General features: G+C 44.9%; 1 protein-coding gene across 4 annotated transcripts in view; it reads left to right on the top strand.

Annotated features, from left to right (window-relative positions):
* Nucleotides 1-13779, top strand: part of ADCYAP1R1 (ADCYAP receptor type I) — an 80085-nt gene that overhangs the window by 16670 nt on the left and 49636 nt on the right. For all 4 annotated transcript variants that reach the window (XM_032238038.1, XM_032238037.1, XM_032238035.1 and 1 more), the window contains exon 2: nt 4905-5001. In XM_032238038.1, coding sequence (XP_032093929.1) covers nt 4905-5001 — 97 coding nt within the window. The remainder of the gene's footprint in view (nt 1-4904; nt 5002-13779) is intronic.

The following is a 13779-nucleotide window of genomic DNA, read 5'->3' as shown; positions in this document are numbered from 1 at the left end:
ACCAAATTCTTGTCTAGCCTAATGTATACCCCTCCCTCCCTCCACCCTCCCCCCAACCCCCCTCCTCCTTCCCCCCCCACTTCCCAGAACCCGCACACGGTATGGATTTCTAACAAACACAGTCTAAAATCTATTGAGAAAAAAGAAATAAAGAAATTAATGACATCTCTACATTGATCTTAGCTTCTTCTTGCTGAACTAACTTTAAACAATTTAAATCATTTCTGATCTTAAGCATAGGCTAACTGGAATTTCTTGGTCCCGTATTTATTTTGTATATAGTCAATCCATTTTTTCCAGTCTCGTTTATATCTCTCATTTGAGTGATCTTTAAGATATGCCGATATTTTAGCCATCTCGGCTAAGTTCGTAACTTTCAATGTCCATTCTTGGATTGTAGGCAGGTCTTCCTTCCTCCAGTATTGCGCCACCAACAGTCTTGCTGCCGTTATTAGGTACAGAATCAAATTAGTCTCTACCACTGTAAAGTCAGTACATATACCTAGTAAGAATAACTGAGGAGTATGCGAATTATATTGAATTCATTAGAATATTACGAAGTACACCCTGGGAAACAAATGGCATTGTTATTTTTGGATGCACAGAAAGCTTTTGATAATGTAAATTGGGCAATTCATGATAATGCAACTGCAAATGATGGATTTTGGGAAGGGATCATGTCTGTTTTTGACGCTCTGCGCATGTGCAGTGCAGGGGTGAGTTCCTGCCGGCATTACTACTGGCTTGGTGCCCGAAAAAGTTTGTGCATGCGCTCTCGGTTCACTCGCTCCGTGCATATGTGTGCATTTGCACTTTAAAAGGTATGTGCATGCACTTAAGATTTCAAGATTTCAAGATTTAATAAATTTGTATGCCGCCCAATCCTGAAGGACTCCGGGCGGCTTACATACAACAATTCTAAAAAATACTAAAAAAATTTAAAGTAGAGAGAGAACAAATTAAAAGACACATCATACACTCAACCTTAGTGGGGCTGGACCTTGTTTATGAGGTCAACAGCCCCAGGCCTGCTGGAACAGCCAGGTCTTAGTAGACTTTCGGAAGGCCGAGAGAGTGGGGAGGGTCCAGATCTCTAGGGGTAGATCGTTCCATAGGGCCGGAGCAGCTACAGAGAAGGCCCTCCCCCGAGGAGCTGCCATACGACATTGTCTAGTCGACGGCACCCAGAGAAGGCCCACCCTGTGAGATCTTATCGGACGCTGGGAGGTGTGTGGCAGAAGACGGTCTCGTAGATATCAAGGTCCTAAGCCATGTAGGGCTTTAAAAGTGATAACCAGCACCTTGAAGCGTGTTCGGAGACCGATGGGGAGCCAGTGCAGCTCGCGGAGGATGGGTGTAACAGGGGTGTATCTCAATACACCCAATATCGCTCGCACGGCTGCATTCTGGACCAATTGTAGTCTCCGAACACTCTTCAGGGGCAGCCCCATGTAGAGCGCGTTACAGTAGTCAAGTCTTGAGGTGACTTACCATTAAAAAAAGGGGGGGATTACATTTTTTCCATGAAGTTTATTCTGCACACGTGCAGACAGAAAATAAAGATGGCGGCACCCAGGATAGAATCGGTACAGTCACGTGTCTGGCCGAGTTACTACCTATTCAACCAAACTGGTCCGAACCGGTAGGAACCCACCTCTGGTGCAGCGATGGTACATGTGAGCGAAGTGAGTGTGCATGCGATCTCACATTGCTACTGAACCTATAGTAAACGTAAGTGGATTTCACCCCTGGTACAAATCCTTCTGTTCCCCATTATCCTATCAGAGCTGAAGAAGCTTCTTGGTTGAGAAGCAAAACATCTTTTTTTTAAAAAAAAAAAACCCATCCCAGTGGCCTCCCCGAAAAGCACCTTTGGGACTGCTAAGTGAAATATTTGTTAAGTGAATTTAAGATTCACAAATAAATGAACCCATATGAAGCACAAGGGCGTTAAACGAATCCAGATTCCCCCATTAACTTATGTTGTAATATGGTTAGGGTTAGGGTTAACTTAGCTCGTTGGAAATCGGTGGGAATGACACAAATGGTGGTCACATGACTTAGAATATTACAACGGTCTTAAAATTCAAGAACCCCTACAGTTGTTAAGTGAATCATGCCACTGTTAAGCCTGCTGGTTGGGGAATTCTGGGAGTTTTGACCACGTGACCGTGGGGCGGCTGCAATGGCCGTAAGTGTGAAAAAATGGTCTTAAGTCACTTGTTTCCAACGCCGTTGTAACTTTGAACGCTCAGAAAATGAACGAAGAAAATACCTGTATTTTCCAGGCTCTCAAAAGAGTTCGATTCCAAACATTGCTTTGATTTGCGTCTTCCTGGTTTTCCTTAGCCTGCGTTAGCTATAATTTTGTACCAAATTATCGCTCATTTCTCCCGGGAGGAAATTGAGACGGATTCCTCAGTTCGGTGCTGAAGGCATCTCGCGTCAAATCAGAACCTCTTGTAAAGTCCTTCTAAAGCCACAAAACGGTTGTGCTGGAAAACAGAAACGGTGGTGCGCCAGTCGCCCAGGGAGAGAGCAATTGAGGAAGGTTTGAAAACAGTTGCTTGCAATATCCACATTGCTTTAGTGGTCTCCTTGCAGATGTGCATTTAATTCGGAGATACGATGTGGAAGAGATATAGCAGCCGGACTCTTCACGCAATCAGCTCATTCTACAGCTAGCCCCCGAATTATGATTTATTTATTTTATTTATTTATTGGAATTTGTGAAACAAAAAAAAGAGAACAAGAATAAAAGGAAAAAAAAATACAGCGGCAGGGACAATAGGAACATTAGTGCACTTAAGCAAGCCCCCTCTACTGACCACAAGTATGAAGTAAGGTCCATGAAACTCAGTGATGGGTTACCACTGCTACGCCCCGGTACGGGCATACCAGTGCATGCCGGGAGCACCAGGTACCCTTCTAGTACATTGCTCCGGAGGGCCCACCTGCCCACCAGTGCTCCTTACTGGTATTTGAAGCTTTTGGGGCTTCTGCGCGCACACACGGAGTGTATGGTGCCTGTGCAATGCTCCGCCGAGCAGCTGGAGCATCGTGGAGGCATTGTGGAGGTGTTGCAGGTGGTAAGTATGCATGCACGCACTGCGCGCGTGTGCTGTGTGCATTCATGTGGTGGACAGACAGCCCCGATGCACCGTGCCGGTTGCACCAGCTTCCGGAAACCACCACTGACGGAAGTCCATTTGTGACAGAAACCGTGAAAATTTGTAGCTGAGACAACTGAATCAGCTCGGGCCGGGATGGCAAACCTATGGCACGGTTGCCCCAGGTGGCACGCAGTCCCATATATGCCGGCAGCCCTCATCTCTGGCACAAATGCACATGCGAGCCAGCTGATTTTTAGCTTTCCAGAGGGCATGGGGAGGCCGTTTTCAGAAACGAACTTCCAGTTGACCCTTTGAGTCTGTTTTTCACCCTCTCCGGGCTTCAGGAAAGCCTCCGGAGCCTGCTGAGGGAAAAAATCCCTACCCGCATGGAGGTCACGCGCGCATGCGTGGAGTGGGGGTGTTGTCACTTGCACATGTGCAGGTGGGGGGGGGGGGCATGCACACACAGTTTTTGCACAGCATTAGAAAAAGGTTAGATATCACTGAGCTAGGGTATTGCAGACTTTGACAACCATATTACCGAAATCCTGTTTTTTACAGTCAAGTTTAGAACGATTTACACTGAATTTAAAGCGGTTGTTGACGCTCGTATATTATTGCGATTAAAACGGAAGAAGTCATTTACAGGCAAAGTATTACTGCATATAATTTTGTATGCAATACCCAGGTCTGACCGCAAGAAATGCAGTTCTAAGAGAATTTTGAGGCTAGTAGCATCAGGACTTGTATTATGTACAGAAGAGTGCAAGCCTTTTCTCGTGAAGTACTTCTGAATGCGCACGATATTATTGATGTCAGATATATGGTGGGGATTCCAAACGGTTGAAGAATACTCTAAAATTGGTCTAACATATCGTAATAAGCAATGTAATTAGCTTATAAATTAGCAATGCAAAAAAAGCTTCGCAAAATTAAATGGTCGTTCGTTTACTGGCCATTCCAAGTTGTGACAGACTCCCTCCCCTCCCAAAAGCCACCTCTTTTGAAGTTAGGAAGGAAGAGAGGGAGGGAGGAAAGAAAGAAAGAAGGAGACAAGCAGGGAGGGAGAAGGGTAGGTAGATGATAGAGAGATGGATGGATGGATGGATGGATGAATAGATGGATGGAGAGAGGGATGGATGGATGGGATAGAGATAGATAGATAGATAGATAGATAGATAGATAGATAGATAGATAGATAGATATGGGTGGATGGATGGATGGATGGATGGATAGATAGATAGATAGATAGATAGAAAGAAAGAAAGAAAGAAAGAAAGAAAGAAAGAAAGAAAGAAAGAAAGAAAGAAAGAAAGGCATGGTAGATGATGAAGAGAGAGAGAGATGATGGATGGGTGGATAGAGATAGATAGATAGATAGATAGATAGATAGATAGATAGATAGATAGATAGATAGATAGATAGATAGAGAGGCAGGCAGGCAGGCAGGCAGGCAGGCAGGCAGGCAGGCAGGCAGGCAGGCATGGTAAATGATGAAGAGAGAGAGTTAGAGAGAGAGATATGATGGATGGGTGGATAGAGATATAGATAGATAGACAAGCAAGCAGGCAGGCAGGCAAGCATGGTAGATGATGGAGAGAGAGAGTGAGAGAGTGAGAGTGAATGAGAGAGAGAGAGAGAGAGAGAGAGAGAGATGGTAGATGGATGTACAGAAAGAGAGGTGATAATGGACAGTTAACTAATCAACCATTGACCCTCAATTCCACCCCCACCCCCCATGCCCTGAAGTCTAAGGTTCTCACCATTGGCCTGTTTTATGCTTTCCTGCAGACTTCATCCATGCATTCTGATTGTTTCATCAAGAAGGAACAAGAAGCGTGTTTAGACTACATCCAGAAACTGACCAGCAGCAATGGATCATCCCCAGGTATGTGCTGGAACTCGCCACAAATCAGTAAAATCCTGCCAGATCTCAAAATCAGCGAGGAAGATACTCTGAGGAGACCATAGCTGAGCCCAAAATTTCTCTTGTTTTTTTTTCTAATCAATTTTTTTTTATATTCTTTATACATATCAATGCGTGAATGGTGTGGTAACCGGGTAACATACATTTCAGTAAACATAAACATAGTCTTATTATTCCTAAATATTACATTTCATTGCCATATTATTTATATATGTCTTTTATTATGAACCATCGTTCTGTCCTTTTGTATATCTTAACATATTAATATATAATTATTGTTATACCCCACTATTTTCTATCTCTATTGTAACTTTTTTTCTCCCTTTCATATCGCTATAATATTCAAACACGTTTCCTCCCAATTTTATTGTTCATAATTCCTTAGTTAAATCAATGTTCCATCCTTCATTCTTCCTTTTTTCAATATCTCCTTATACAGTTTTAGTATCAATCATAATCATTTATATATTTGGGGTATTTATCATGTTCTTTCCAGTTCTTCAATCCATATAATGCTATTATTAATACACATGTTTAGATTGATATAATCAAGCCCATTAAATTCTAACCTTCCACTGTTATTCATATTTTTATACATATTTAACCATTCAAAGCCTATTTTTACCATCCTCCCCATCCATTCATATTACAATATTATCCTGATAACTATCACACTGCTAAAATAAAAATACAACCTGTATAATTCTGATATTAATACACATTATTGAAGTATATTCATAAAAATATTCTTTTACTCTATTTTCCCTTATCCTTCATCTCTTACCCGCTTCTGAACCTTTAATCTTATTTTCTTTTTAGTTTTCCTCCCATATTTGTCCCTTAGGACTTTAATTCCCTCTACAATACAATAATACAATACAATAGCAGAGTTGGAAGGGACCTTGGAGGTCTTCTAGTCCAACCCCCTACCTAGGCAGGAAACCCTATACCATTACAGACAAATGGCTATCCAACATCTTCTTAAAGACTTCCAGTGTTGGGGCATTCACAACTTCTGGAGGCAACTTCTGTTCCACTAATTAATTGTTCTGTCAGGAAATTTCTCCTCAGTTCTAAGTTGCTTCTCTCCTTCATTAGTTTCCACCCATTGCTTCCTCAGGTGCCTTGGAGAATAGTTTGACTCCCTCTTCTTTGAGGCAACCCCTGAGATATTGGACCACTGCTATCATGTCTCCCCTAGTCCTTCTTTTCATCTATTTGAGTATGCAATCTAGCTTTTCCTCCCAACTCTACCCTTTCCCACTCTCTAACTCCAGAACTATCCATTCCACCTCCCCTGTTCTCTTCCTGTTTCACCCATTCCCTTGTTAAATCTTTTACATTATTTCCCTCCTTTTTTAGTTCCTAAATCACTGTTCATTTTGGCAACATCTCCTCCTTGTTATCTTCTTCTTGACGGATTCTCTCCACTTTCCCCTCTGTTTCCTCTGGTAGCTCCATTCTTTCTTCCTTGTCCTGATCATTGTCTGTTATTCTTTGCATTAAATTTCCCAATTTTTGGTCTATTCCATAGGTTGTCAACCTGGTCCCTACCGCCCACTAGTGGGCGTTTCGGGATTCCAGGTGGGCAGTAGGGACTTCGGAGGTTAAAACCTCCTTTTGAGCAAGTGGGCAGGTGTGAGCACACACATCAATAAACCAACGTGCGCGTGCACGCAAACAAGCAAACACGTGGGAAGAGGAAGGGGAGGAGTGGAAACTGATAGCAGGGACAGGCAGATAAGTTGAGCTGGGTACTTGAGAGACCGCCTCCTGCCAATTACCTCCACTAGACCGATTAGATCCCGCAGATCAGGCCTCCTCCGAATCCCATCCGCCGGCCAGTGCCGACTGGCGACTACCCGGAGGAGAGCCTTCTCTGTGGCTGCTCCGACCCTCTGGAACGAACTCCCCGTGGAGATTCGAACCCTCACCACCCTCCAGGTCTTCCGCAAAGCCCTTAAAACCTGGCTGTTCCGACAGGCCTGGGGCTAAAGAATTGTTGCCCCCGTCTCGAATGGTATGACTGTTGTGTTTTTAATCATGCATTGTTTTTATGTTGTTTTAAATTCTTGTTTTTACCCCCCTTCCCTGGTTGAGTTGTAAGCCGCCCTGAGTCCCCTTCGGGGGAAAAGGGCAGCATATAAATAAAATAAAACTCAAACTCAAACTTTTGTTATCTTATAAAATAAAGAGGAGCAGAGCAGTTGCAAAATAGGAGAAAGAAAAGTTATAGGCAGGAGAGAATTGTTGTTGGCTAATAATAATAAGTGGGCTAACTAGCTCAGCCTTACTTTTGTACATTGCCCTAAGGAAGGTTAAAAAAAAGGAGATAAAAAGGAAAAGATTAAAAAAAATAACAAAAAAAGGGAAGAAAAATAGAGAAAAGGGGATAAAATAAAGGAGGAGAGTAAGCAGCGTTTAGTCTGGCTCATAAATTAAGTTTTGTTATCTTATAAAATAAAAGAAAGAAATAAGTAAAGGAAGAAGAAGGAGAAAATAAAAAAAGGGAAAAAGAGATCCTTGATATAGTGAAATACTATAAGAAAGGTAAAGAAGAAGAAGGCAGGAAAAGGAATTTTGTTTTGATGGTGACACTTAATAAAATTTGGCACCTAGTACAGCATTGTTTTTGGTGTTTGTAATAAAAGGGAAAAGAGGAAGGGAAAAAGTTGTGTGGAGTGCAGATCAAAACGTTAAGAGTAAAAGTAGTTGTTAAATTGTGAAACAAATTTAGAACAAGTCAAATATTTTCTCAATGCTTTGAAAAAGCTCCATTCTGTTTAAATTCTCCTCACTTCCGTCTTATGTTGCATCTGTCTTTAGTCAATCTCTTTTTTAGCCCACTGTCCAGAGTTCATTAATTCAAAAAGCTAAACTTCCAGGCCACACTTTTAAATGTCTCATCAAACGTCAGTCCAAAAAGCTTGAATTCACCAGTAGGTTATCCACGCCTCTTCAAATTACCCAAATTATATTCAATATTCAATGATCTTAAGGGGGCTTAACTGAAGTCCTTAGTTAATAATCAGATCTCTAGTGGTCTTAGAGTAGGTCTGTATTTAACAGATATTTCCAGGGTATTTTTTTGAATAGCTATTTCCAAGTTTGCATATTTCCCTGTTCGCCAGCGGATGGTGTTCTGGCTTCTGTCTGCTTCAATCTCTCTGCAATAGTGCTAAGAGTTCCGATTTCAATTATTTTTTCAATTATTCACATTATTCTTAAATTACAAATCCAATAATTGAACAATGTTTGCAAAGAGAAATTTGGGACTTTAATTCCAGCATTTTAAAATGATCTCTACCATGTCTTTTAGTTTTGAGGAACCAAGTTTCTATTTATTATTTAAAAAGCAGATGTTTTTTCCTTCTTCAATTCTCTGGTATTTTTTCTGTGTGTCCGTTCGCAACGTCAACAAATAGCTTTAAAGATGCTTTCCCCTTGGATTTCTGGGGTCAACTTCCAATAAAAAGTACTTTCTCACACAACTCACACTCCATTCACTTCAGATGAGGGGGCTTTCCCAGTCAGGGAGGAGAGATGCGGCTCTCCTCGACCTTCCAGGAGGTCCCACCTTATTTCACACACCCCCTTCAAGGGGGCTGTGGTCCAACATTGGACCCTCCGACAGGTAGAGGCTGGAGCTGTCTGCAGAGCTTGCAGATCAGGCTTCCGAGGGGGCCGGAGGTACAACCGGAAGTCCAAAATTTCTCAAGTGAGACATTTCTTTAATTGAGTTTTGTCCCATTTTATGACCTTTCTTGCCACAGTTGTTAAGTGAATCACTGCAGTTGTTAAGTTAGTAACACGGTTTATTAAGTGAATCTGGCTTCCCCGTTGACTTTGCTGCAGTGGTAGTCACCTGGACTTGGGACCTTGCAACCGTCGTAAGTATGAACCAGTTGCTAAGCAGCCGAATTTTGATCCTATGACCCTGGGGATTTTGCAATGGTTATAAGTGTGAAAAACGGTCATAAGTCACTTTTCTCAATAATGGTCACTAAATGAACTGTTAGCATTGAATTAACAATTCTGTATAAGGTGGCCTAGATTTATGACCGCAGTTAAGGCCAGAATTTTCTTTCTAAGCATGATGGTTGTTAAGAGAGTTGAGCCGGACTGTTAAGCAAAACAGAATAACAGAATTGGAAGGGACTTTGGAGGTCTTCTAGTCCAACCCCCTGCTCAAGCACTGCAATTTTTAAGTGAATCATATGGAATCCAGCTTAGCAAGGGAAATTTTCGGCCCAATTGTGATCATAAGTTGATGACCACCTGTATATAAAATTAGTGCAAATTGCATTTCCTTCTGGCACTGATGATGTTGCCTAGTTGCGTCATGAAATGTCTCCAAGAAAACGACCAAAGTCAAAGAGCACCAAGGACCCCACAAGTCCTCCTCGTCGTTCCCCCAATCCCCATTTCCTCCTAGTATTGATGACATTACCTAGTTGGGTCATGAAACGTCTGCAGGAAAACCACTAATCTCAGAGAGCACCAATGATCCCCCAGTTCTCCTCTTCCTCCTCCTCTTCCTCCACCTTGTTCCTCCTCCTCTTCTCCTTCATTCTCTTCTTCTCCTCTTCCTCCTCCTTCTCTTCCTCTTCCTCCGCCTTCTTCCTCCTCCTCTTCTTCTTCGTTCTCTTCTTCTCCTCTTCCTCCTCCTCTTCCTCCTCTTCCTCCACCTTGTTCCTCCTCCTCTTCTCCTTCATTCTCTTCTTCTCCTCTTCCTCCTCCTTTTCCTCCTCCTTCTCTTCCTCTTCCTCTGCCTTCTTCCTCCTCCTCTTCTTCTTCGTTCTCTTCTTTTCCTCTTCCTCCTTCATCTCCTCCTCTTCCTCCACCTTGTTCCTCCTCCTCTTCTCCTTCATTCTCTTCTTCTCCTCTTCCTCCTCCTTTTCCTCCTCCTTCTCTTCCCCTTCCTCTGCCTTCTTCCTCCTCCTCTTCTTCTTCGTTCTCTTCTTCTCCTCTTCCTCCTCCATCTCCTCCTCTTCCTCCACCTTGTTCTTCCTCCTCCTTTTCTTCATTCTCTTCTTATCCTCTTCCTCCTCCTCTTCCTCCTCCTTCTCCTCTTCCTCCACCTTGTTCCTCCTCCTCCTCTTCTTCGTTCTCTTCTTCTCCTCTTCCTCCTCCTTTTCCTCCTCCTCCTACTCTTCCTCCACCTTGTTCCTCCTCCTCTTCTTCGTTCTCTTCTTCTCCTCTTCCTCCTCCTTCTCCTCTTCCTCCTTCTCTTCCTCTACCTTCTCCTCCTCTTCCTCCACCTTCTTCCTCCTTCTCTTCTTCTCCTCTTCCTCCTCCTCTTCCTCCTTCTTCCCCTCCTCTTCCTCCACCTTCTTCCTCCTCCTCTTCTTCCTCCTTTCCTCTTCCTCCTCCTCCTCTTCCTCCACCATCTCCTCCTCTTCCTCTACGTTTTCCTCTTCTTCCTCCACCTTCTTCTTCTTCCTCCTCCTCCTCTTCTTCTTCCTTCTCTTCTTCTCCTCTTCCTCCTCCTCTTCCTCCTCCTTCTCCTCCTCTTCCTTGACCTTCCTCCTCTTCTTCTTCCTCTCCTTCTCCTCTTCCTCCACCATCTCCTCCTCTTCCTCCATCTCCTCTTCCTCCTCCTCTCCACACACCCCAGTCTCTCCTTACACTGATGAGGTTCCCTAGTTGGGTCATGAAACGTCTGCAGGAAAACCACTGATCTCAGAGAGCACCAAGGATCCCCCAGTTCTCCTCTTCCTCCTCCTCTTCCTCCACCTTGTTCCTCCTCCTCTTCTCCTTCATTCTCTTCTTCTCCTCTTCCTCCTCCTTTTCCTCTTCCTTCTCTTCCTCTTCCTCCACCTTCTTCCTCCTCCTCTTCTTCTTCGTTCTCTTCCTCCTCCTCTTCCTCCTTCTCCTCTTCCTCCACCTTGTTCCTCCTCCTCCTCTTCTTCGTTCTCTTCTTATCCTCTTCCTCTTCCTCCTCTTTCTCCTCCTCTTCCTCCACCTTGTTCCTCCTCCTCTTCTTCGTTCTCTTCTTCTCCTCTTCCTCCTCCTTCTTCTCTTCCTCCACCATCTTCTCCTCTTCCTCTACCTTCTCCTCTTCCTCCACCTTCTTCCTCCTTCTCTTCTTCTTCCTTCTCTTCTTCTCTTCCTCCTCCTCTTCCTCCTCCTTCTCCTCCTCTTCCTCCACCTTCTTCCTCCTCCTCTTCTTCTTCCTCCTCCTCTTCTTCTTCCTCCTCCTCTTCCTCCACCATCTCCTCCTCTTCCTCTACCTTTTCCTCTTCTTCCTCCACCTTCTTCTTCCTCCTCCTCTTCTTCTTCCTTCTCTTCTTCTCCTCCTCCTCCTCCTCTTCTTCCTCCTCCTCTTCCTCCGCCTTCTTCCTCCTCCTCTTCTTCTTCCTCTCCTCCTCCTCTTCCTTCTCCTCCTCCTCTTCCTCCACCATCTCCTCCTCTTCCTCCATCTCCTCTTCCTCCTCCTAGCCACACACCCAAGTCTCTCCTAACACTGATGAGGTTCCCTAGTTGGGTCATGAAACGTCTGCAGGAAAACCACTGATCTCAGAGGGCACCAAGGATCCCCCAGTTCTCCTCCTCCTCTTCCTCCACCTTGTTCCTCCTCCTCTTCTCCTTCATTCTCTTCTTCTCCTCTTCCTCCTCCTCTTCCTCTTCTTCCTCTACCTTCTCCTCCACTTTCTCCCTCCTCTCCTTCTCCTCTTCCTCCTCTCCTTCTCCTCCTCGTCCTCTCCCTCCACCTTCTCCTCCTCTTCCTCCTCTTCCTCCTCTTCCTCCTCCTCTCCACACACCCCAGTCCCTCCTAACACTGATGAGGTTCCCTAGTTGGGTCAGGAAACGTCTGCAGGAAAACCACTGATCTCAGAGGGCACCAAGGATCCCCCAGTTCTCCTCCTCCTCTTCCTCCACCTTCTTCTTCCTCCTCCTCTTCTTCTTCCTTCTCTTCTTCTCCTCTTCCTCCTCCTGTTCCTCCTCTTCCTCTACCTTCTCCTCCTCCACCTTCCTCCTCCTCTCCTTCTCCTCTTCCTCCTCTCCTTCTCCTCTTCCTCCTCGTCCTCTTCCTCCACCTTCTCCTCCTCTTCCTCCTCTTCCTCCTCCTCTCCACACACCCCAGTCCCTCCTAACACTGATGAGGTTCCCTAGTTGGGTCATGAAACATCTGCAGGAAAACCACCAAGCTCAGAGAGCACCCAGGGCTACCCAGTTACAAAACCCTGAGTTGCAAAACTTCTGTGCGAAATAAGATCTCGCCATTGGGTCTGGCGAACCCTCGATGAAGCATCGAGCCAGCGTGCCAAACACCCTTCCCCTCCCTAGCAAGGCACAGCTGCCTTAGACCCTCTTCGCCACAGAGCAGGCAGCGTTTTCCAAAACTCACATCTGTGAAATTGTCTCTCCCCCCCCCCCAAATCTTGGCAAAAAAAAAGGGACCCCTAATCTCCACACACGAACACACGCCACGCAACGGCCTCATTCGCTTCCATGTTGTAACGGCTGCAAATGCTAGTTCAGCTCAATTGGCATCAGGAGGAATTCCCGCCGCTGTGTTTTTTGGCTCGTTGTCCGTGTTGTTTTCTGGAAAGAAAAGAGGGATTTGGGGGAAAGAATCAGAAAAATGTCCTACGGGAGGTTCTGGGCGGTGGGGTCGAGAGGGGGGGGTTTTCTCTCACGCCCCCTGGGTGTCAGGATTGTGGAAGGATTTTGTTTTCTCTCCCTTTTTTTAAAAAAAATATCACTTTATTTCATGCAACAAACAAGTAAACTGCTGGCAAATAGAAAAGACGAAGCTAAAGAAGCAGGAAGAGGCTCACACTGAGATAGTCCTGTTGGGAGGAATGTCCTTCTGGGTGCATCTCCAAGTGGGGGGAAAGACACTGGAAACATGGAGGCTGCTTGGAAAGATTATTTTAATGGTGGACAGGATCCCATGGCTTGAGCTCCTGAACAGAAAAAGGGGGACCAGATGCTTCCAGATGTTTGGGGAAGAAGAAAAGAGGGCAGAGATGCTGGAAGTCCCTGGTTTTATGCCCTCTCTGGCCTTTGATCTTGAGCTTGTATTCTGATTGGTTGTTAGACTCCCAGGGAGCCATGCAGGGGCAACTCTCTAGGCCAGTGTTTCTCAACCTTGTCAACTTGAAGACGTCTGGACTTCAACTCCCAGAATTCCCCAGCCAGCGAATGCTGGCTGGGGAATTCTGGGAGTTGAAGTCTAGACGTCTTCAAGTTGACAAGGTTGAGGAACACTGCTCTAGGCTGTGCTTTGCATCCAAGTTTAGTTGAGCATTGCTTCTTCCCAGTTGCCCTGTGGTTGAGATGGGTAAACGGCTATAATACTATCATGCCTTAATCCCATCGCCCTGGAGCTGAAGGGGGGAGATCTTTGTTATGTAGAATAGCCGAGGTGGCGCAGTGGTTAGGGTGCAGTACTGCAGGCCACTTCAGCTGACTGCTATCTGCAGTTCGGCGGTTCTAACCTCACTGGCTCAAGGTTGACTCAGCCTTCCATCCTTCCGAGGTGGGTGAAATGAGGACCCAGACTGTGTGGGGGCGATATGCTGACTCTGTAAACTGCTTAGAGAGGGCCGAAAGACCTATGAAGCGGTATATAAGTCTAACTGCTATTGCTATAGACTGGCTCAGGTATTTTAATGGCCGATTGACAAAGGTGGGGGCTATTAAGAGTGTTTCTGCTTCCTGCCTAAAAACACGTTTCACCATTTCTTATCCAGGGAAATATAATATTCTGCCTTTTCAATATTTCCCAGG

This window comes from Thamnophis elegans, chromosome Z, assembly GCF_009769535.1.
Source record: "Thamnophis elegans isolate rThaEle1 chromosome Z, rThaEle1.pri, whole genome shotgun sequence".
In the NCBI taxonomy this organism is placed as follows: domain Eukaryota; kingdom Metazoa; phylum Chordata; class Lepidosauria; order Squamata; family Colubridae; genus Thamnophis; species Thamnophis elegans.
Note: the sequence above shows the minus strand (reverse complement) of the source record. Positions and strands in the feature narration are given on the sequence as shown.